General features: G+C 40.1%; 1 protein-coding gene across 1 annotated transcript; it reads left to right on the forward strand.

Moving 5' to 3' along the window:
- Positions 1–3,514: 3,514 nt before the first annotated feature.
- On the forward strand, positions 3,515–23,791 carry clic1 (chloride intracellular channel 1). The gene is given in 6 exon segments (NM_203558.1): positions 3,515–3,601; positions 15,858–15,967; positions 18,951–19,076; positions 19,180–19,286; positions 21,123–21,304; positions 23,101–23,791. Coding segments are annotated over 6 exon segments (723 nt in total). The 5' UTR covers positions 3,515–3,565; the 3' UTR covers positions 23,263–23,791.
- Positions 23,792–24,600: the final 809 nt, after the last annotated feature.

A 24,600-nucleotide genomic window follows, 5' to 3' on the forward strand; every position in this document is an offset into this window, starting at 1 on the left:
ACTCTGCTGGTAAAATATCAGTCAGGTACCAATCCTACCTGAACACAGGTTGAAAACAAGCATTGGCAAGTACCTGTTATTTCTGGGGTGCTGCTGCCATGAGGTGAGTTGAGAAACTCGCCTCAGGTGGCAGCGCCCCTGAAGTTGCCAGATGTAGCAAAAAGCCGCTAATGCACTTCAAGAGCTGAAAGTCTGTTTTTTTAATCAGAATTTCACCCCCTTCTAGTGCAGAGAGCTCAGTGTGCACTAGGGAAGCACTAGCCCACCCACCCCTTAGCTGCCCCGGACACAAAAAAAGCTAAGCATGGAGGGGAGGCGGCATCCCTTAGGCCACCTCAGGGCAGCACTACAGGACGAAACACCCCTGTGTTATCTGCATATTTTGTTCCAAATTTAAAACTAATTTATAAGATAGCTGAGTTGTCAGCAACAATCCGTCAATCATCCATTTTTGCACTTTGCACTGCGTGCTGCATTAAAACAGGGATCCCACCTTTTATACCTGTGAGCAACATTCAAATGGAAAAAGTGTAAGGGAGCAACACAAGCATGAAAAAGGTTCCCGGGAGTGCCAATAAGAGCTATAATTGGCTACTTAATAGTCCTTATGTGGACTGGCAGCATAGAGAAGGTTCTGTTTGGCATTATACTTGTTTTTTATGCAACCAAAACTTGCCTCCTTACCAGGAATTTAAAAATAACTCCCTGGTTTGGGGCACTGAGGGCAACATCCAACATCCTTAAATCAAATGCTGCCTGTTATAGGCCACGCTTGATCCAAAGAGGGGTGGGTGTGAGGAAGGCATGTAGGCATCATTCGGACATAGAAGTTAGGCAGTGGCAGGAGACACAATCTGCATCAGGGTCCTATCAAGCAACTTTTTCTGAGGCACACTTTTTCTTGTCACACAGGGTTTTTTTTGTCAATTCTTTTGTTACCACTTTTTTCTCAAATAACCTTTTTTTTTTTTTTTACTAATCCCTAACTGTCCAAAGCATGCCTTGGCAACAGCTTCACTCTTGCTAATTGCCTTGATTTATATATCCTGCACTAGGTTTCAAGTTCAATCTTTCACTAATTCATTACTGTACAAAGTAGCTCTGCTCTTTCACTAATTCCTTGCTTTACAAATCTTGCCCTGGTCTTAAGTTCCACTTAAATAAATTCTCAACTATACTGTACAAACCTCACCATGGGCTTCTGCTCAATGAATTTTTTAATTGCTTACTATATAAAGCCTACACTGAGTGGCCACTACAGTTGTTTACCTATTCCTTACTTACCAAATACTATATTCAAATTCTAAAAATTCCAAATTTTTAAATTCTTTACTGACAAAGACTGGCTCCAGACATTTACTAATGACTGCCATACATGGGTCAGTTGCCTACACTCTCCAACCTGACCAGCTCACATGTGTAGGCTTTACTATATAAAGCCTACACTGAGTGGCCACTACAGTTGTTTACCTATTCCTTACTTACCAAATACTATATTCAAATTCTAAAAATTCCAAATTTTTAAATTCTTTACTGACAAAGACTGGCTCCAGACATTTACTAATGACTGCCATACATGGGTCAGTTGCCTACACTCTCCAACCTGACCAGCTCACATGTGTAGGCTTTACTATATAAAGCCTACACTGAGTGGCCACTACAGTTGTTTACCTATTCCTTACTTACCAAATACTATATTCAAATTCTAAAAATTCCAAATTTTTAAATTCTTTACTGACAAAGACTGGCTCCAGACATTTACTAATGACTGCCATACATGGGTCAGTTGCCTACACTCTCCAACCTGACCAGCTCACATGGTGGGCTGCACACATTATGGCTGCAGCTCCTCTACTATTATTGTGGTGCAGCATTTGATTGTGTAGACATTTTAAAAAGCAATGTCCATAGTCATCACCGTATATTGGCAGTACAGTGTTTCCTTAATAACTAGGCAGTGTCAATGGGACCCCTTTTTCACAGCACTTACCAGCAAAAGCCTTTGCAGGATTGCAGCAGCCACTGGTGTGCCACCGCCATATTTTAGCTTATTCTCTAGGCTCCAGGTACCAATTTACTAAACAAAAGCTTTTTTGGTTATACTGCAAAATATCTACCTTCTAGGCTCCTGCTGCACTCATTTGGCATCCATTATATATGAACCTTTCTATTTGCCCCGGTCTTGTCCAAAAGCTAAACATACCTTTCCAAAAAAGGGCTAGCAACCTAAGGGCCATTGCCCACTAGGAGATTAGACATCTGTGGTTAATTTTGGCTACCGCTGGCAACTGTTCCCCACAAAATGGAGAACAATAAAGTGAATTACCGTGGGAAGGCATATGCATCACTTGGTTTTCTGAAGTTGCGTGAACGAGATGACATTACCATTAGCAATTTACTTTATCCTGGTGGGAAGGCATTTTAGGGCCATGGCCAAAAATGTAGCAATGACTCGCAGGTCAACCTTGTGCACATTTCTTGGGAACTGGCATTGCATTTCTTCGGCTAAAGATTGAGAACAGATAAGACACACAGGTATCTCTTGATATTTGGAAGTCCCATCTTCCAGGTCTTGCAAGCCTTTTGCACAATGTCATCAGTAAAAGTATGATATTTTCTGCCTAAAAATTGCTGTACTGGCAGATAACTGTAGATCCTTTAAGAATGGGCTATATGTCCATATACTATATGAGCTGTAACTTACTTCTGCTTCTGTCTTTTAAAACAATATACAACAGTCAGCCTTGGATGATTCTTCACATGTCTCCTGCATGTGTTCCAAAAGTCTAAACCATCAGTGCAGGTAACAGAAAGAGATCGGCAGATGTTTTCAATGTCAAATCCATAGAAGAATAACTTTAAACAGTGGAAAATATATTATTAATATATACATCTTTAAAATTGAGAACTACACGAAACAGCCCTACAACTCCACACTGCATGCAATCTAATTATTCTTGTGCTCACCCTGCGGCTTCAAAAAAAAGGAGCTTTATTTGAGTTTATGTGTGACATTATTTCCTATATTCACCACACAAAAATGCAACTCAGCTCTGTTTCCAATCCTCCCCATTATTTGATTACACTAAACGGTCCTGCCGAGACACACCTACACCTCTCAGAGCAGCTCTGTCACCCATTACCACCCTCCCCGTTCCTACAGCCTCTGCTTCTGTGCCACTCCTGTAGCCTATTCTAGGCAGCCCCTCTTTCATTTATTTCTTCTACCTTACAGTCCCCCGCAGAAATAACTTCTGGAGTCTGTTTTCTCGCACACAAACCCTAACCCTCCAATTTCGTATTAAATCTGAGCAGTTTGCAGCCACGCACACCCACACCCCCCCCTACATTCTCCAATCCGTGCTGTCTGCCTGTACCCTGCCTTGTCTCTTCCTGCTAGTGATACAGAGCCGGCCCTCCTGTAGTCACTTCCCACCCCACCCTCTCTCTGAAATACTAGTCGGTGAGAAACTGCACCCTCTCATCTCTCTGGATCATTCAGAGCCCGGAGTTCTAATTAGTGTACGCCTACTGAAGAACTACTGACTTTATTATTATTTAAGAAATGTCAGAACAACCTCAGGTGGAATTATTTGTGAAGGTAAGCTGTGCAAAGTTTTCCTTTTCCTTTTTTTATCTGTGCATGTGTACGTAAATACTGGTACTATGCATACGCCTGTAGCTATGTTCTATTCACTGTGTGCTGACATTCTGCCATGTGCTAGAAACACTTTTCTAATGGTTCAGTCAGTTCAGGGAAACTCTGTGAAAGTTCCAAAATGTAAGATTTATTGTAATGCTTGCTAATCAGATTCCCAGCCTGTAGCTGTGGAAATGTACCCAGGATCCTATTCAGCTCCCCTATAGTGATATAGGAACGGAGGGTAGAAAGTGCTCTTGTGCTTTACATGTCAATTTCTGTGAAAACCTACAACAGGTTTAACCTTTTTTCCTCTGACTACTGGATAATGATTAGACAGGACTCCAGACCAGTAAAACGTGTTGTGTATTAGTTGTTGGGGGAAGGGTGTTGAGTTTGTGCGGGGGCATAAAAGGTAAGGTTGTTTTAGTTGTGGTATGGCCTGGGGCAGAATACTCTTTGTTTTTGTGGCTGTCAGTAAATGGTGAGACTTCATCTGCAGGTTGGCCAGTCTTGATATGAATTGTGATTCAATAACTGCCCCACAGCTGCAGCCAAATTCCACAAAATATCCATGTGTAAGGGGCAGTTCCTCTGTGTAAAACTGTTATTCTGCAGGGCCCCACAGTCTGGAACCTGTGGCAGTTGCATAACCCCCCCTGCCCGCTGAACAAAAGGTAAAATCCTGGAGGTCAGGTTGTTAAAATATAACTTTTAGTATCGCGCAGCATCACTTTTGAACTTGTGTTTTTTTTATTAAACGGATACTGATGTATTTTTTAAAACAGGTGCGTACCCCAGGAACTCATAATACGGGGTGGGCAATTTTGTTTTTCAAGCTCTACTCTTTTCGAGACTATGGCAGCCCAAAAAAAGCTGTCCAGATTTACTAAAAAGCCCTGCACTGAAGGCCTGTTTCAAAGTGTTGCCCTGCATAATGCATTTGGCATATGTTTCTCTGATTAAATGATGGTCTAGTTAACCTATTCCACAGATGACAGCCGTAAGCTATTGCTGAGCTTACAAGTTCCAGCATCCTGGAACAGCTTTTGGTGGAACCTGTAGTTCGGCATAGCCAGTGAGCCACAGGTTGCTTGTTTCTGCCCTCTGGTTGTTATTTCATATAACTGATACACAGCAGCTTTTTCTTGTAGCAAGGGGACACTGCTTCAAAGTATACATTTAATTTCATGGCATCTGGGGGAAAGGTTAACAAAATACTATGTAATTTCTGCTTGCTGCTCTGTAGGTGCCTTATTCAGTTTTACAAGCAGACTTTCTCCATATTTCTGCCTATCAAAAATTATGATTTTTTTTTATAGTTTGTTATCTAATGTTGATTCTCTGATCCCTTTTTTAATATGTAAAAAAAAAAGTTTTCAAAAATGCATTTGCTATTTTTAAACTGTGATACGGAAAGCATTGTTTCTTTATACTGCTCATTACTTGGCAGAGATATACATTAGTGCTGCAAAAATAATACCTGTAGTAGTGTGAAATGACAGTGTGCTGAAATTAACCTAACACAGGGGGTAAAAATAATTTTAATTGTTGTTTACTGAATGTCTCTATAGAGGTATGTAGTCAAATTTTCTTGACTTAATAAATAGTGCTTTAATATTACCAATTGCAGTGAGTCTCTTCATGTAAAATGCCAGGGGCCATAGCACCCTAAAAATATACTCCATGTGTATCCTTAATGCACTTGATTTGTGAAGCTCTGGTCCAGGGCCACACTTTAGCTGCATAAAAGTACCCTGCCACATCCGCTCACTTGGTATGGGGGTTCTGTAATTGCTTGAGGCTGTTAAAGGTCATGGGGCCCAAAGTAAGGAAAGATGGTCAGTGTTGAATTAGGGTGACAAAGAACTGCAATACTGCCCACTGATTGGTGTGGGATCCAGATTGCATTGCATTGCATTGTAGTTGGCAGGGGCAGCATGGCCAAATTTACTAGTATAGAAAAAGAATGTTTTCTCAGTGTGTTAGCAGAGATATTAAAAGAGGTATTAGCAGAAGTATCATTTGGCTTGGTAGGTATTTATTGTCTGTCTGCAATAGCATTCCTTCTTTCTGACACTTATAGTAAAAGATGATCTGATTAACAAGCCTCCACCCACATCTAAACAATCAGTTGGGTAAAGTTCTAAGACATATAAATGGTGTATGTTCTGTAACAAGAGGAACAAGATTAGGGATTGCAGCAGGGTGGGGAGATGTAGGAGGAAAGGGGGTAATAACTGAAAAGTCAGAGAGGTTTTTCTGGCAAGGAAAAGGAGAGATAGAGAAGAGGTGGAGTAGTATTGTTAGACTGGATATAGGAGGGGAGAGTAGTCTGAGGGGATGAGGTCATTGCAGTTTTTACTGTACAGGCCGTATACAGGGATGGAGTTGCTGATAATAGGGATATTTCCGTTGCACACAGCTGTTTCAGTCAAGAGGAAATGGGGTTTATCTCAAAATATCCTGACAATATAACAGTCATACCGCTAAAGAACCCTCTTTCAGCCATCTGTTTCTCACAGATTCAAACTCTGCTTCTGGGTGTACATGATTTATTGCTGTGTGACCTTTTTTTTCCCCTTAATTTGCTTGTTTTACATATTGCCAGGATTCTGATGAAGAATGGCTGCCTTCCAAATGCATGTTACTTGTCTTGCTACGTAGAGGTTGATTAACCCTGTGTGCATACGCTCCAACAATAGTAACTGTTTGATGATCTTTCTTTTAGTTTTACCATTTGCCTGTGAATAAGGTGCCCAGGAGATGTCGTGTGGTGGTTAAGCTTGAAAAACTACGAAGATATTAAGACATGTTATGTAGCAGTAATATTTGTTGAAGTTAGGAATACACCTACCCAAGACTTGGTTCAGGATTCAACCAGAACTCTGCAGTTTTTGCAGGACAGAAATATGTTCAGCTGAGCCTAATACAAACTAATTTTATTGACCACAATAGGTGAACAGTGATTTCTGTTTTTAGGTAATGCAAATTTGCAGGATTTTGCTCAGATTTAATTATGAATTTAGATGTAGGTTTGTAGCTGAATAAAAATAATTTAGAAGTTTTCTTTAGTTGACACAGAAATAACAATGTAGTGTTAATTTGTTGTCTTGTTGTGGGGGGCCGGGTTAGTTTCCTACATGTACTTAACTACAAGGCTAATGCCAGACGAGGCATAGGGCGGATATTTTCGGCAAGCGGAAACGCTCTTGCCGAAAATACCGCCCTACGCCTCCTACATGTGCCTGCACCCGGATTAATGGAATATGCTCGGGTGCAGGCACGTAGCCGTAATACGCATAAAAACTCGAGACTTTCAAACTCTCTCGTTTTTATGTGTATTTCCACTACATGTGCCTGCACCCGAGTATATTATATTTATTCGGGTGCAGGCACATGCAGGAGGCATAGGGCGGAATTTTCGGCAAGCGTTTTTCTGCTTGCAGAAAATATCCACCCTATGCCTCATCTGACATCAGCCTTAGAATAATGGCAAAGGGGTGGCATTTTTGTCTACAATGCATGTTATACATTAACAAGCCCCCTTATTGATGCACAAAGAAGGATGGCAGGTGGCAAAAGTTGCAGGCAGACATTTTGGCGCAGAGGTCTGCCTGTTGCCATTCTGTGTGCATCAGCCAATGCACTTCTCATTGTATATATATCACTTCTCTTGGCCTTTTGACTAAGATCAAGTGCAGCATTTGCATTTATCAGATGTGGAAGACACCACCCCACTGGTAAGACAGAGAGGCCCTTGATCCTCTGGCCAAAGGGCCGGCAGCTATAAAGCCCAAGCTCTTTTGTGCCCCTGGCTTTACATGGAATGATTAAGTTTATGGTGGCATCATACATCATGACTGGCATATAGCACTTTGGCACTGAATGCAGTTTGTTTTATCCTCAGACATATGGGCATTGAATGTTAAAGAAAATTTCTCATTCAGGCTGGGGCCTATGGCAGCCACCTTTTTATGATTTTTTTTAATCTGTTTATTATTCCACTTTCGCTTGTATGTCACCTTTCACTACTTTTTATGGATTCAGTGCAATGCATTATGGGTCCCATCGCAGATCTAGGGTTGGAATTTTTGGCCATTACATTCCTTCCCCTAATGGACATGGTTGCAGAGTTGATGGGATTTCCCTGGAGGTTCACTTATTATTTCTTACTGCGAGGTGCCTAACATTTGGCAGCCCCCAGTGAACCTTTTGTTCTCCTTTAAAGATTTGTATACATGTAGAAATATTTTTTCGAGCACATTAACTGTGTAAACTGAACCCTTTACCTGCCAATGACAAAGTATCTATGCCTCCAGGCAACATATATTATATGGGTTAAATGTTAATGTTAATCCATGGCAACGCACAATCCCAGAGCAGCTAAATGATGCTAGAGAATGTGATTGTAAGAATGTGGTGCTAGAGAGTGTGAGCGTCTGTTCATGGTGACAGGTAAAAGGTTAAATACAAGAACATTTTTATGAAGCATGCATTATTTGTAAGTAATATCATATGCAAATAATAAGCATGGTGACTTGTAACCTGTGTGTGGCCAATCAAGGCTCACATCCCTGGCTGTTTATTTTTCAAGTAAAGTATATAAAATCTGATTCTAAACAATTGTACAATATAAAGTTAATTACATCATTTAGTGATTTTTTTTTCTGTATTTTTAAATGTTATTACCTTGTAAGCACTCTGCCTTTCTGTTTGCACTCCTGACTACATGTACAATTGAAACTATATAACTGTAACCCACTCTTCTCCAACTAAGACTTCCCCTTTAACAATTTACCGTCCCATATAGATTGTAAGCTCTATGGGGCAGGGACCTCCTTCCTCTTGTGTCCTCGACTCTTAACTTATTGCTGCAGTATTTATCTGTATTTATTATTATACTTTGTATTTATCTATTATCTTATTAACACCCTGTTTGTATTAATGTATTCTACTGTACAGCGCTGTGTACATAAGTAGCGCTTTATAAATAAAGATATACATACATACAATGCTGTTCATATTTGGTGTAATGGAGAATCTCAGAAGCATACAGGGCATTGTGGGAAATGTTGCTGAGTGGTGTTGTTTTGTGAGTATATATTTTCCCTTCGTTATGTCAGAATGTAGCCTGGGGCATTAACACGTGTTAGAAGAGCTTGTGGTGTAACATTTGGAATTTAATGTTGTGACTGAGACCAGTGATCTTTCTTTTATCGATCTAGTCAGTACCTTAATGTACCCTTAAGGGGGTGAACATGGCTAGCCCTATGTGAAATTTCAAAATGAAATTGAAAACTGATTTCAGTGCAGGATTCTGATGGTGAAGATCTATTAAATGAGACATTGTGAAAAAAAAAAAACATGTTTTCCCATGACAGTATTTCTTTCCTGAAGTCCAGGTTAGAAGAGGTTACAGCGTATTTTTTTTTCTGAAATGTCTCTTACAACTGTGTAAATGACAAATGAAATGTATTGATCGTTCTTACTATTATGAATTAAATTACAGCCAGGGCCGAATTTCTGATTGGGGCACCCTGTGGCCGCCCGCCCACCCACTACTACCACGCATGCGTGCACCCCACCCCGGCTTTCATGCTGTGGGCCTCACTAGCAGGTTTATTTTGCTGTGCACTCTGTGCACATCTTTTTGAGAAACTGCCAGCCTTATATAATTAACAACCTCCCTGTATTCTCCTGCAAATCTGTGGCAATAAATGTGGCCTCTGTAGTACCCCATGACAGACTCCTAATCTAATTCTATACTATCTTTTTTTTTTTTTTATGCCGAAACTAAATGAAACACAAGCAGGACCTGGAAAAATTAGAAAAGAGTTAATGCTCTGTGCTCCAGAAAGGGCCCACTAAGGTCAGGGCCCACCGTGAAAAGTCCCAGTACCCTGGCAGGTCAGTCCGACTCACAAACATTGCCATATGGTGATCAGTTCTTTAGTTTTACAAAATACAAAAAGTTAATTATTTCCTTTTTAGCAATGAAACAGTAAGCAATACTTGGCCTCCTATAAGTACTCATATTTTAGAAATTGGCATCTGATAATTTGCACTAGATAGTTAATGGCCTGCAATTTGCACCCATGATGAAATGGTTATTTGTGTGGGTGGTTCATACTGTATGTGTATACCTTTATGAACCTCAGTTACACACGGCTATTTTGGATAAAGGCATTTATAATTTTATTATATTATTATAATATTGTAGATCAGGAAAAAGAAATAAAAGAGCTATAAAAGTGGCCATATGAAATGAACTGTATTGTTTTTGGGAATGCCTTTGGAAGTATGGATAGTTCAATCTTTAAAGGGGTTGTTCACCTTTGAGTTAACTTTTAGTATGATGTAGAGAGTAATATTCTGAGACACTTTGCAGTTGGTCCTTATTTTTTTTACTACATTATTTCATATGTGGAACGCGGAAACTTAGAAAATCAGTCATAACATTTAGTGCATATAAATTTTAGTAGTTGTTAAAACCCAAGTAAAACACCAGTGAATTTATACCCTGTAGCTAATTTAGTTTGGAGGGCCAGCATCCAAAAGAGTAGACTGTATGTTTATACATTGAAATAAACTTGCAAGCACACATTCACATTCAAGGGTGGTCGATGGTAACTGAAGGCACTGGCAAACAGGACTGTGTGGGTGGGGCATTTTGTCTGCCTAAAGCTCAGTCATCCTCCATGGCTTTTATGACAATAACATGAAAGCACCAGTACATATGCTTCTCAGGTACAAATTGTCTGGCAAACTTATACCGGCACTTGTATGTTATTGTCATAGAGACCAATGAAGAGTCACTCTAAGGGTTTTTATTTTGCAATTTTAGTGAGGCAAAATTATGTGTGTGCTGTTGTCCTTTTGAATTTTGTTGGTGTTATTATTTGGCAGTGTTGCTCTGCTCAGACAGCCTTTCTGTTTCATTCTCGTCTGATAAACAATGTCGGCTGTTTCAGCACTGAAGAAAAATGCCAAAGTTCTATTTATGATAGTAACTACAGCAAAGCAATGACAAAACTTATTGCCAGTGGTTACTCATCAGCCTTTCCCAGAGATTGTCATGTAGCTACCCCTTACAGTGCATGACTAGGTCAGTAACCAAATCACAGCAATCTAATCACTAGCTTGTTTATGGCAAGCCAATTGCGGAGAGACCTTTTGTCACAGCAGATATCCTGTAGACCAGTGCTGTCCAACTGGCGGCCCGCGACCCCCCTCTGTGTGGCCCCCCACCTGTCTGGCTGCTTTGATGGCTTACTGTTGTGTAAGCTTTAAATGGTATCAGTACTGTGATTAACTGACCCCCTGCATGGTTATCACCTCAGATTCAGGCTATAATCCCCCTGTATTGTTTAAATATGTAATCCCCTGTGTTGTTCGCACCTTTTAATCCCTGCATTGTTCACCCCCTGCAGTGTTCACACCTCAGGCTCAGGCTGTAATCACCCCCATTGTTGCCCTGTTCACACCTCAGACAGGACTGTAGGAGCAGTAGAAACCCACAAATAATCCCTGCACACTACAAAAAGAACATATACTGTGGTGGTACTGCAATTAAAAAGTTTTTTAATATATAGTTATTGTACAGACTGTAGGCAGAGTATGGCACACACAGGCACTCAGGCAGGGTAGGGAAGGCAGAGTATGGCACACACAGGCAGGGTAGGGAAGGCAGAGTATGGCACACACAGGCAGGGTAGGGAAGGCAGAGTATGGCACACACAGGCAGGGTAGGGAAGGCAGAGTATGGCACACACACACAGGCAGGGTAGGGAAGGCAGAGTATGGCACACACAGGCAGGGTAGGCAGTTATGGCACACACAGGCAGGGTAGGGCAGGCAGAGAATGGCACACACAGGCAGGGTAGGGAAGGCAGTTATGGCACACACAGGCAGGGTAGGGCAGGCAGAGAATGGCAGGTTTTTGCTGTACTACAACCATTAATATGGGTATGGTCATGTGATAACACGGGTGTGGTTTCAAGTGGGTGTGGTTTCAAAAAGGGGAGTGGTCAAAACTGGCTTCCATTATTGGCCCTCCACCACGTAGGTCGGAAAAATTCCGGCCCTCGGTACCGCAGAAGTTGGACAGCACTGCTGTAGACGATCTAAGTGCCTTCTTCTCTAAGACAATTTTTTGGTTTTAAAGAAGGAAAGGCTAGTAAAGAGTTAATCTCAAGCTGCAGGCATACCTTCAGTTGTCTCAATAGTGCCCTTAAGTCTCCCCAGATTTCACCTGTTCAGATCTGAAGCCAAACAGGAAGAAAAAACGCTGAGCTGTGTAAAGAAAGTTCCCATAATGCCTCACTCCTGCACAGACATGTAGACCACACTGAACATGCTCAGTTAATTAGACTATGAGTCAGCTTCCTGCTGAATGGCTCAGATCCACATTCCTAAGGGGGGGAGTGAGTTCTTAGCATTCTTGAGGGAGGGGGGAGCAGGAAAGGGCAGAGAACAGTAAGCTGCGTGTCTGTGGCACAGGAATTACAGACACAACTAATCTTTTTTCAGAGAAGTCAGTGCAGCGTTTCTGTGAGTGCTTATGGCTGTATTTACATAGACCTTTCTGATAAAGCTTACTGAGTTTTTACCTTTCTTTCTCCTTTAAAGGCTCTGGCACACAGGGAGATTAGTCGCCCGCGGCAAAACTCCCTGTTCGCGGGCGACTAATCTCCCCGAGTTGCCTTCCCCCTGCCATCCCACCGGCGAACATGTAAGTCGCCGGCGGGATGTTAGAAGCGGCGGGAATTCGCCCCGCCGCGTGTGCCATCCTGCCGGCGACTTACATGTTTGCCGGTGGGATGGCAGGGGAAGGCAACTCGGGGAGATTAGTCGCCCGCGAACAGGGAGTTTTGCCGCGGGCGACTAATCTCCCTGTGTGCCAGAGCCCTAAAGGATATCCTACTAATGATCTATTGCTTATGAATACAATAAATGTTTTGTAAATATAGGTAGTACTCCTATTTTTAAATGATTCTTTGGTCGAAAGTTAATGCATGGTAAATTCAAGGCAGGGTTGTTCCATGTTTCTTTGTCTGATTAAATATCTGTGAGGGAAACAGTAATTTTGGATCTATACATAGAATAGCAGATTGGAATTGTAGATTGTAAGCTCTTTTGGGCAGGGCTCTCTTCACCTCCTGTATCAGTTATTGGTTTCTTTATATGTTACTCTGTATGTCCAATGTATGTAACCCACCTATTGTACAGCGCTGCGGAATATGTTGGCGCTTTATAAATAAATGTTAATAATAATAGCAACTAGGTGAAGGCCGACTTTAATGTTGCTAGTGTACCTTATTTGCTACAAACTAGACTTCTTTTAGTGGGACCCCTATTACCATGAGTTTTCAATATTATTGTATAAAATGTCTTGTACTTGATTTCCCTCATTGTACTGGGCATAATAAGAAATGATAACTCAAGATATTTTTACACTGCAAATACCCAGTTTCCTACAAACAGGAAATAGAACGTCACTTTTTAAAATGCTCTTCTAATAGGAATTGAGTGACTGGCCCTGTTCTCGACTCCAGTGTTTCTACGTCACTCCATTTCTATAAGAAGAGCATTTTTCAAAAGTGATATTAATCTTTCCTGTTGGGAGGAACCCTCTGACATGGATAAACACCCATTTACACATTTACCTAATGATCTCATCTTTGTGTAGTGTTTGGGTGCGGTGCAGTGTACTTTCTTGCTCACAGCTATTTCTGCCCATAGATTATTCTCATTAAAACATTAATGAGGCATGTATGATTTTTATCTGTCCTTCAGTCATAACATACAAGTGTCCTCCCACCCACCCAAGTGCAGTCAGGTGAATTTGTTGGGGCCAGTATTTATTTTCACTTGAAGTTCTAATTGACTCTTCTATATTCTGCTGGAGCAGCGCTTACAATGTTGTGCACTTTTTGGTGCTAATTGTCATGTGTCATTCTTTCACTTTGCCTTAAGTTTTACCTGGATGTTAACTACACACAGCTTCCATGTCTTTTTCTAATGGTCACGTTATTTAAAAAAATCCCTTACCCTTTGTTTTTCTCACCATCCAGAGGTCGGCATACAGAGCATTACTTTTTTTTTGTAACAAATAAGTAATATATAGCTTTTTATTAACTGTGATTGTTACTGTCGGGATTTCCTCACTATTAATCCAGCTGTTTTTGCTGCTATCAAATTAAGAGAATTAGAGGCCCAGAACTGATTCAAAAGTGATTTTGCAGCAGAGGCCTGGTGACATTGGATTTCTGTGCCTTCCACTATCTTTTCCCAAAGAAGTCAATCCTTCTGCCCTTGCAGCCTGTCAGGATGGTGGCCTTTGACCTTAAGTGGATTTTTTTTTTTAAATTAATTCATGGTATGCATATTAAATATTTTGAGGCATCAAGGGAAGCTTGTAGCATACTATGGAAATCCTGTCCATTGATTTGTGATGTTATTGTACAGGTTGCAATCTAATAGTTACTGGGTGTAAGGCAGAGAGGATAAGCCCAAAACGGCAATCTTTTTTACACCTCATCAGCTATGTTTCTAGGGTGTCTCATAAGGCTTATTAGCAGTAAAATATTTCCTCATTTGTCACTGACAAAAAATATATTTTACTGTACATTTAACCTTTTTAGTGCTGACAACAGAGGCCACAGTAAGCCCTTCTTGGCAATGCAGTTTGCCAAGGGCTACATGTAAACCAGAAAGAGTATCTAAGGTGCTTGCACACAAGTTAAACTAGACAATTTTCAGTACTTAAGGTGTTGAAGCACATTAATATGTGATATATACATATAAGGGAGCTAGCACTCAGCATTTATATGGTGTAAATGTGTGTGATTTTTTGCCGCACATGTTGGCTCGGCGAGCAGTTCCGGGCAGTGGTAGCCCCAGGGCTCCCCTGTATTGCAGCAGGGCTACAGCGGGAATACTTAGCCACTGCAGATATTTTGACCTTTCACATGACGTTTCCTCTGTGCTGTGCTAGGACTGATGTGCTTACACACAGAACTCCCTCCTTCCACTTATGTGCATTTAGTAAAGCACCAAGGAGCAGGTGTGTCTCCCATGCTCAAAGAATGTGTACAGGCTTCCGTGCCAAGTGTAGGAGAGGAGGTGGTGCAGATCCCTCCCTGTGTACTTTTTCCCTTATCCATGACCAGCTTCTGTCTTTGATTCCTGGCACCCCCAATCTTATATTTCTCTCTTCCCTGTGACATTTTTCTTCTTCCTTTACTGTTTCTACTTATGATCTGCCTTATATTTTTTATCATGCATTTTTTTTGCATTCTTTTACTCATACTGCTTCTGTTCCTTCCCTTCTCATACATCTCTCAAGCAATTAGTGAGGTAGTTTACCTTGCAAATTCCTCTCCCAGTCTCTTGACCAACACATCCATTGTTAATAAATAACGGAGACACCTGAGAGTCAGAGTTCTCTCTGCTCTTGCTGAAATTCCTGACTTTCTTTGCCTGATATAGATCATCTAGCATGATTTATATCTCTCTTCCTTCCACTGATGTATAAATTAAGTTAGGCCTGAACTATTTTTTTAACGAGAGTCAGATCATCATCCCTTCACCATTGATTTTTCTTTCTTTTTCCCTCTCCATTGTACACTTGTCACCTGTAAAGCTGGAGAGAGTCAGCTGTGCGTGCAAATTTCCACCACACTGGCTGACATGCTTGGACTTAAACTGATAAATCTATTTGTATCATAGCTGTATTGGTACATTGGTGATTATTAGCAGGCTGAATAAATTTATTATTATGGTAGTTTGTGGCCAATTATCTGCTAACCTGGCCATCAGACTAGCAGTTCTGCCAATCAGTACCCAATTTGATAAATTGATAACTGGATTGTTTGTATCAGAACTCATGGCTCTGGGGAGTAATTACATGTACTCTCAATCTGCTATCCACACGCTGTGCAGGCCATTTCAGCAAATCGCCGAAAATGCCTCGCAAGGCAACTTCAGCGATTTGCCGAAATCACCTGCGCAGCGTGTGCCATCCCACCGGCGACTTACATTTTCGCCGGTGGGATGGTAGTTCGGGGAGACTAATCTCCCCTTGTGCCAGAGCCCTTAAACCAGCCCCTTATCATAGAGTAATATATAAGATATTTTGGGAGCTTTGTAAATTGCTTTTCCCATTTATGTTTGTATATCCCATTAATCACATTCTTACTTGTCTTTCTAACAGGCTGCGAATGATGGGCAGAGCATCGGAAACTGTCCCTTTTCTCAGCGCCTCTTCATGGTCCTCTGGTTAAAAGGAGTCACGTTTAATGTAACTACAGTTGATATGAAAAAGTGAGATGATGGTTTAGCATTTTCTATAGAGAAGATATGCAAATGTATATCTATATCTGAATATAAACACTATCATTATTTGCATTTCCGTTAGTCTCCAAGTCTAAGACTGAATGTATTCTTCTCCTAAATTTTAAAAAAGTAACCGTTAGGGCAAGAATCCACGGAATGCTTGAGCTCTATCGTGGGCGACAAATCGCTCCAAAAAGGCTTTCCACTGGCAACAACAGGAGTTTCTTGTAGAAAGCCCTTTGCATTGATTCTTTTTCCAAAGTTGCCTGCAGGGGGAAATTTTTCGCAACTTCAGATTACCGAAGCAATGCAAAAGACTTTCCACCGGCAACGCCGGTGGAAAGCCTTTTTGGAGCAGTTAGTCACCCGCGATAGCAGAGATCTATCATGGGCGACTCAACCGCTCTGTGGGACATCAGCCTTACTGTGGATTAATCATTATCTCGTAAGAATTACGAACAACTGAGAGGAGTGGCCTGTGCACAGCATAGATATTCTAAAGGATAATGCACAAGGGTTTTGGGTTTTTTTGATTCTCAGAGACAGACACAGTGATCATAACACCCTTTTCTTCCAACCATTGCACCATTTGCACATATAATGAACTTTTGCATGTTTGTATATTCCAACAACAATTTGTATATTCCTTAATACCAAGTTACTGGACTCAACATGATTAATTCATTTAATGCCAGGTAGAGAAGTATATTATCTTGTGCACAAATACTAAAGATTAGTTTTGCTGTTATCTGTGCCCAAAAGCTTTATAAATAATTCCTATATAATCATTCATTATATATCAACTTAATAGGGTTCTATGCCTACTTGTTTAACATGAGCTCAATGAATAAGGCTTGTGCTGAACATACCTTTTTTTTACTATTGTTTTAGTTATGCAAATTGTATGGTTTTGTTATTTCTTGCAAGTCTCAGAAAAGGTTAGTGCAAAAAAATTAATTATAGAGCTGATTTATGAACATCCATGCTAAAATACTCCAGTGCGGTTGCCCATACCACCCATTTTAAGTTTTTAAAGGGACCAGAAACAAATTTATGTAAAATTGGGGAAATGCATTATGCATTTTATATTGGTGGAACCACAAAAAACAGTGTAAAATAAGGCTAATCGGCTGCTACTGCTAACAACACTGATACTACATAGTGTGTGTTAAGTTCCAGGGCAGTGGCACACGGGGAGATTCGTTTTATTAGACTAATCTCCTTGCAATGCCATCCCCCCGGTTAGAATGTAAATCGCTGGTGGGATGGCATATGCATCGCTGTGGTCATCCGAAGTTTCCTCTCAAGACAACTTCGGGCGACTGTGGGACATTGCAGCAACACGTATGCCATCCTTCTGGCGATTTACATTCTAACCAGTGGGATGGCATTGCGGGGAGATTAGTTGCCTGCAACAACGAAGATTTGTCGTTGGGCGACTAACTCCCCTTCTGCCACTGCCCTTAGGAAACTAACTAGAAGCTCCTATCAGCAGGGCAAATACTGAAAGTTCATAAAGCTTCTAGAGTTATGCATCCAAATGAGAGCTAAAAATAAATATGTGCCAGCATTTTAATACTTTCCTGGAAAGTTTGACTCATCAGTCAAACTTTTTTTTTTTCTTTAAATCTGCTATCTGCATAACATGAGAGAGAGGTTTAAAGGATTGCCCATCTGCCTTCTCATAGAGGAACTTGAGAACCTAACTGAAAGTGAGTAGGGAATTAGCAGAGTTCAGAAAGAAAATGCTCTTTCTTAGTAGTGCTGCCCTGAACATGCCACACCCTCCTTTCCCTGCATATCCTGCACACGCACCCTTCCTGTCTGTTCATTGCACAACTCTAATCTTCATGGCAACAGATAGCAATGTAACCAAATTTACTGTGTGAACTTTAGTCTGCACAAATATGCTATGATCCATGTCTATTGCAACAATTCTGCTCAGCTAACCCCAAATTCTTGCCCTCATAGCAGTCAGCAATATCCGGGTTATCAAACGTGTGTACAAAAATAAGTCAGTGCTGTTTAACTCTTTCTTTGTAAAGAGCAGAATTAAATTGACCATACACAGGCAACCTTCTACACAGCATTATTATATAACACATCACACATGATATGGAGCTTACTGATAACCAATTAGAATGTGCTGCTTTGCCTCTGAACATTTAGCTGAGAGCTCTGTACTGTTTTTCCATGATAAAATGTATTCACACATTAACAAGCCAAATTGTATAAAAATGCTGTAAGGATGAATTATAGGGGATGTATTTAATTGTTTAATTTGCTCAACTAACATTATATAAAATAATTTGGAGTTATTTCTTAGGGTGACAGGTCCGCTTTAAGTAGATATATATAGACACACCAGTTCCCCATTTTGGCTTGCAGTGTAATGCATTCCCTCCCCCACCTTGTTCTGTTACGAAGTGATGGATTCTGGGACTTGAAGTCCCTTTACTTAAAAAAAAAAAAAATCTGTGCGCAACCTACTATAGAAAACAGACTCACAATAAAAAAAGGAGAGGGCACAAAGTTTGTGCTATCTGTCGATTCAGGAAAATTGTGGAGCTACCACCACCTTTAAGCTGGGGTAATTCAAAGGTTCCCACTGTGGGCTATGTCAATATGTTGGAAAAGACAGAATCTTAACTCTTTGTCATAATGCAAACACAGTGGCACATGTTGATGCATTGCCACAATTATGTCAGGCACAACTTCTCCACATGACCGCAAATATGCTGGAAATTGTGGGGGTGAATGCTGCATTTTGGGTAAAAATCATGGCAAATTGTATATGACATTCCATTAACCATGTAAACCCTAGTAGTCAAAGCTGTACCTGTGTTGGGTCCAGTACAACGTAACAATGGACTTTCCTAAACATGTATCTTTTCTTTGGATTTTTTCAGGCTACTATTGATGGTATGATAGTATTACATATTTCCCATTTCCTTCTGTTTTCCTCTTTTAGAAAGCCAGATATATTGAAGGATCTGGCACCTGGGGCACAGCCCCCTTTCTTGCTGTTTGCTGGTGAAGTCAGAACAGACACCAATAAGATAGAAGAATTTCTTGAGGAGACATTGTGCCCACCCAAGTATGTAAAGGAATAAGCCACTGGGATAATTATGTACTTTGCATTATATCTGTCTGTTTAGTTACTATTTTGTATAATTTAACAATGCATATAATCTTACCAGATATCCTAAACTCGCGTGCCGAAACCAAGAATCAAACACAGCTGGACTTGACGTTTTTGCAAGATTTTCTGCCTACATCAAGAATTCCAATCCAGCACCTAACCAGAGTAAGTAGTAGTAAATGTTTGGGGCAGTGGAAATATAATGCAAGACAATTGAATGGGAAAAGATCTCTAAATCTGTTATTAATAAGGTTGGTTGCCCAAAAGAATGTTCCATCCATTTTCTTTTGTCCTCCACTGTGATATTTTTATCCCATAGAATGAGTTTTCTAAAACAGGCTTGCATTGATATATATCAGAGAAACATAAAAAATAAAAATCTTCCTAAAGGTCAAGGGATAGAACCATGCTTATACTGGTAGCAAATAGTGATAACTGTGCAGAAATAGAGAGACCCATGCAGAGTTCATTCTAGAAAAAAGAAGAGTGGAAAATATTGATCCAGTGGGGATAAATAAATAAACTGTGTACCTCTCCTGCCGTATTAAAATTTTGGCAGAATCTCATAGGACTGTGTGCTTTTACCACTGAAGCACACAGTCCTAACAGTTTCTAAAAAGAAGAATTCTAATAAAGGTGCAAGGTGGAGGCCAGAAGGGGGGGAAGAAAACTGCTATGGAATCAAAAGGAAATATTTTAAGGAAATAATTCAGCTGAATTCCCTTTGCAGCAGCTTAATATAGAAACCCAGAAGCAGACCAGTCCTGTGAAAGTGAAGATATTTGGTTTTAGTTGTGCCTTTAGGTGGATATTTCTCAAATCTTGATTTTCACATACTGGTGTCAGTGGCACTGTATATTTTCACTGTTCTCTACTCTTCTGTAGGTGATAACTGGCTTGCACACTCTGTGCATTCCTAGGGCTTTTTTAATCTGTACATATGGTGTACATTTCAGGACATTCTTTTTCCAAATCTTTATCCTACCAGAGCATTCTACACTGTCATTTCTTAATCACAACAACCCATTAAAGAGGGATTGGTAACTGATAAAGTTGGAGAGGATAAAGGAATGCTTACTTCCAAGTTTATGGGAAGAGATACAATACAGTGTGAATGCAGGATAAGGATTTGAATGTTGTTAATTGTACATTATAACTGTCCTGGTTAGTTATGGGGTGGGTACAAAAACATCCATATTAAGCTCTTCCATATTTTTCCACCATCTTTTTACTTCTTGCTTATGTTTTCTCTTGTCACTATTATAATTCTGAAGCTTCGTCTCATGTTTGGTAGCCAGATTTGCTGATTAGGTACACAGTGTTGTGTGTTATATGCAAATCTACTGCCCAGGTACCTGGGACTTTCCAGATAAGGAATCTTTCTGTAATTTTGATCTCCATACCTTAAGTCTACTAAAAATTAATTTAAACATCATTTAAACCCAATAGGATTGGTTTGCCTCCAATAGGGATTAATTATATCTTAGTTGGGATCAAGTACAAGCAACTGTTTTATTATTACAGAGAAAAAGGGAATAATTTTAAAAAAATAGAATTATTTGATTATAATGGAGTCTATGGGAGATGGCCATTCCGTAATTCGGAACTTTCTGGATAACGGGTTTCCGGATAAGAGATCCTATACCTGTATTGTTTTTGTAAGTCTCTTGAAGCATCTTTTGTCATTTTGGAACAGGGTAAGTCATTTTACATAGCCGTGCTTCATATGAATTAACTAGAATTTTAACCAGCCACCATATTAAGTCTCGGTATCAAAGGGTTATATAGGCAAAAGTTGTCCCTGTGATCCTATAGCACTAATTTGTATGACTGCTCACTAACTTTTTTTTACCCTACACAGCGTACTCTGAAAAAGCACTTATCCTATGGACTACTTTTTATCACTGCCATTTCATCTTATGTATTACCCAACCTCGCTTTTTTGTCTTCCTTATACTGGGTTCATTTATTTTCTCACATTGTCTTCCACCTTTATTTTAGGTGTGGAAAAAGGTCTTTTGAAGGCATTGAAGGTACTTGATATCTACCTTAACACTCCCCAAATAGATGAAATTGATGAGAACAGTGCAGAAGATGAGCCTGTCTCAAACCGCAAGTTCCTAGATGGTAATGAGCTGACACTGGCTGACTGCAACCTCCTCCCTAAGCTCAACATAGTGCAGGTGAGAAATGACGATGAACTCTCAAAAGGCAGAAAGAAGGCTGAACAGCAGTGTCTTCTGGGTAAACAATAAACATTGTCAAATTGGCTTTACTGCAGAAAACAGAGAAAACTATGGCTAACCCCAATCCTTACTGCCACTCAAGTGTGAATTTTTGTTTTAATCACAATATACCTAATGTGCAAATCCCATTCCTGTCAGTGCTACAGACCATAGGATAGTAATCAGCAAATTGCCATTTTCTCTTCTGGCATGTATCTTTAGCCGTAGTGTATAACGTATGAAAAGGCAGAGAGCAGTGCCAGATAAATAGTGAGAAATCAGGAAGCAGTTTAATCAACACAGTGCAGAAGGCAAGCAGAACAGAGAGGGCAGAAGGATAAAAAGCAGGATTGGGAGGTTTAGAACTGGAGAGCTTTCTTGGGGATGGCAAGTGGAGCAGGGTGGATGATAGGTGAGAGATGAAGGTCAGGAATGATAGGATGGAGAGTAATGATTGGATAATATGCAAGGACAGGAAATGTGACAAATGTAGACCAAAGTGGGGATAAATAAGGAAATAAAAGAGGAGAGTGAGTTCAGAGTGGTTACTTTGGTAGGAAATGTGTAGAGAAAAATGTAAAGCAGAAAGGGGAAGAAAAAATTATGATCCCAAAGGCAAACACATTATCCAGGCGTTTGGCCTAACTATGTACAGTGCATCTGCCTTCTCATAACTGTGCACCATAGTCATTGTGTATAGAACAGAAGGGTTCATTCACAATTGCCAGGTTAAAAATATCTTCACTTAAGGTGTTTAAGAAGAATGAAAGGATAACTAATGAATTAGAAAGGGAAGTTTGAGAACAAACTTCATGTTGGTTTGAAAAACGTGAAGTTACTGAATGAAATCTGATTGGCTGTTTTTCTTACCTTGGACCACAGTGATATAGTAAAAACCACTGTGCAAAGCTCAGGGACCCTGGTTTTAATAGTGTCTGAATGGCAGCAATTTAAATTTCCCCACTGAATGTCAACGAGTGACATCTGATTGGTGGTTGGTGGCTCTGCCCATTTTTTCTAACCTTGAGCTAAAGTTAAAGGGCACCCTGGCATAAATAGTGAGGATGACAGCATTTTATATTTAAGCCAATGAAATTCAATGGATGAAATCTGATTAGCTGTTAGAGGTCCAACCCACTTTTCCTATTTTTGAACTGCAGTCCCCCAGTGACCAACTCTGCAAAGTTTACTCGGGCATAAAAATTGTGGGACTGACAGCATTTTACATTTCACCATATATATATATATTTACTTTCAGTGGTGAAATGTAAAATGCTGTCCCTGACGAAAGCTCCTGTGTGGAGCTGAAACGTTGGTCACAATAAACCTCTGATTTATTCCATTCTTTTGATCCTGTGACTCCTTTGTGAAAATCCTGTGTGTGCCGTCACTCCAGCCTGTATACTATATATATATATATATATATCTACAATGTAACAACAGACACTCACGACAAAAAGGTTTTAAATGCCTGGGTGCAGTCCAAAGAAATAGATAATGTAGCAAAAGATTAAAGGTACCTCACTCACAGGGCTTGTTCAAAATACAAAGTAATTTATTAAAGGATAGTGTCTAACGTTTCGGCTACCACTGCAGCCATGTATGTATGTATGTATGTATGTCTGTATGTATATAATATACACAATATACACACACATACTATGGGGTAACAATTTAAAGGGGAAGGAAAAAAAGGGGTAGATTTCCTCAAAACATATAAATACAGTTTTGCTCCGGTTTTACTTTTTTCTTAGGTGGTATGTGAACACTTTCGGGGTTTCAAGATTCCAGCAGAATTTACTGGAATCCATCGCTATCTGCAGAATGCTTATAAACGGGAAGAATTTGCCAGCACTTGTCCTGATGCTGCTGAAATTGTACGTGCATATGCCGAGGTGGCTAAACCTCTAAAATAAAAAGAAAATAGAGGTCTCGTATTTAATAACATTGTAAAAATGCCTTGCTTCTATTTCTAAAAGAAGGCAGACCACCATACCAGGCCAGCTTGCTGTTTGGCATGGTCCTATTCTACCACTTTTATATTCTTCTCTATATAGGGAATGCTATTTCATTGCCCAGGGTCTATGACAGACAGCAGTCATTTTGATGGCGACATCTATCTCAGAGTTGTTTTTACTTGCTGAGGTTGTTGTCATTTATTGTCATTACTGACATATTATTCACCTACAATTAGAAAATCAATGTCAGCTTTATTTAAATTATAGATCACATTTTACCCACGGAATAGATCAGCAGAACATCACCTCCACACCTTCCTCTACTTGCTTAACCTAGACTGCAGTTATATTTTTTGTATTTAGTAGTGTGGGGCAAAGATTTAAATACCACATTGTCTTTTTCACTGCGTAATCTTGTATATTTAATTTACTGAGTACTACATGCTGAGTATTCATGTTTATATTAAAAGGAATTTTCTCCAAAAAATGTGTCCTGTTCAAAATTACTGCATGTAGGCTGCCTAGCAAAGTTCGTGATTTTTTTTATGAACAGCATTGAGTATGTGAAGGCGGAGTAGCCCTGGTCAAGCTGAAGGAAATGGAAAGAGCATAACTCCACAATACTTAAAACAATGAGGCAGTTAAAATACGTTAGTTTATTATTCAGTGTTTGGAACTTCCAGACCATACACTTGGGCTCAGTACTGTACTCGTTATTATTGCTAGGTGCTTGGCAGAAAAAAATATCTATAAGAAGTAAGCAACGCATGGGTTAACAAAGGACAGTGGGATATAGTAACCTTAGTTTGGATAATGGTGTGTTGCAGATTATGCATTTTTTTATTTCTAGGGCTAAAATAGAGTAAGCAAGAGTAGGGATGATATCAGTATACTCCCCAGAGTTGATTTCTCTGCTGTGCCAGCATTGCAGAGATCAGTGTCACAGCAAGTATTGTGAAAGGTCACATTTATGCCAAGCGTACTTCTTTGGCCACTTGTGTCACACAGACTGCTTATGGCACAGCTCCTCTCATGCAGAACAAACTGGAAGTCACCTGTGGAAGAAATTAACATCACTGAAGCCCAATAAAGACAGTGTGTGTGCTTTTTTGTAAACCAGAAACTATGCACATGTCATAGTTAGCCCTGATACCTGCTAGGAACACCATAATTAAATAGCAAGGTGTTACCTTACCTTACAAAAGTCAGTAAACCTATAATCCCTGTAATATGCCCAATAACAGGTTGGCAACTTCTGTTCAAGTCATCACTGTCACACCCAACATCTAGTATAAG

The sequence above is a fragment of the Xenopus tropicalis genome, chromosome 8 (assembly GCF_000004195.4).
Source record: "Xenopus tropicalis strain Nigerian chromosome 8, UCB_Xtro_10.0, whole genome shotgun sequence".
In the NCBI taxonomy this organism is placed as follows: domain Eukaryota; kingdom Metazoa; phylum Chordata; class Amphibia; order Anura; family Pipidae; genus Xenopus; species Xenopus tropicalis.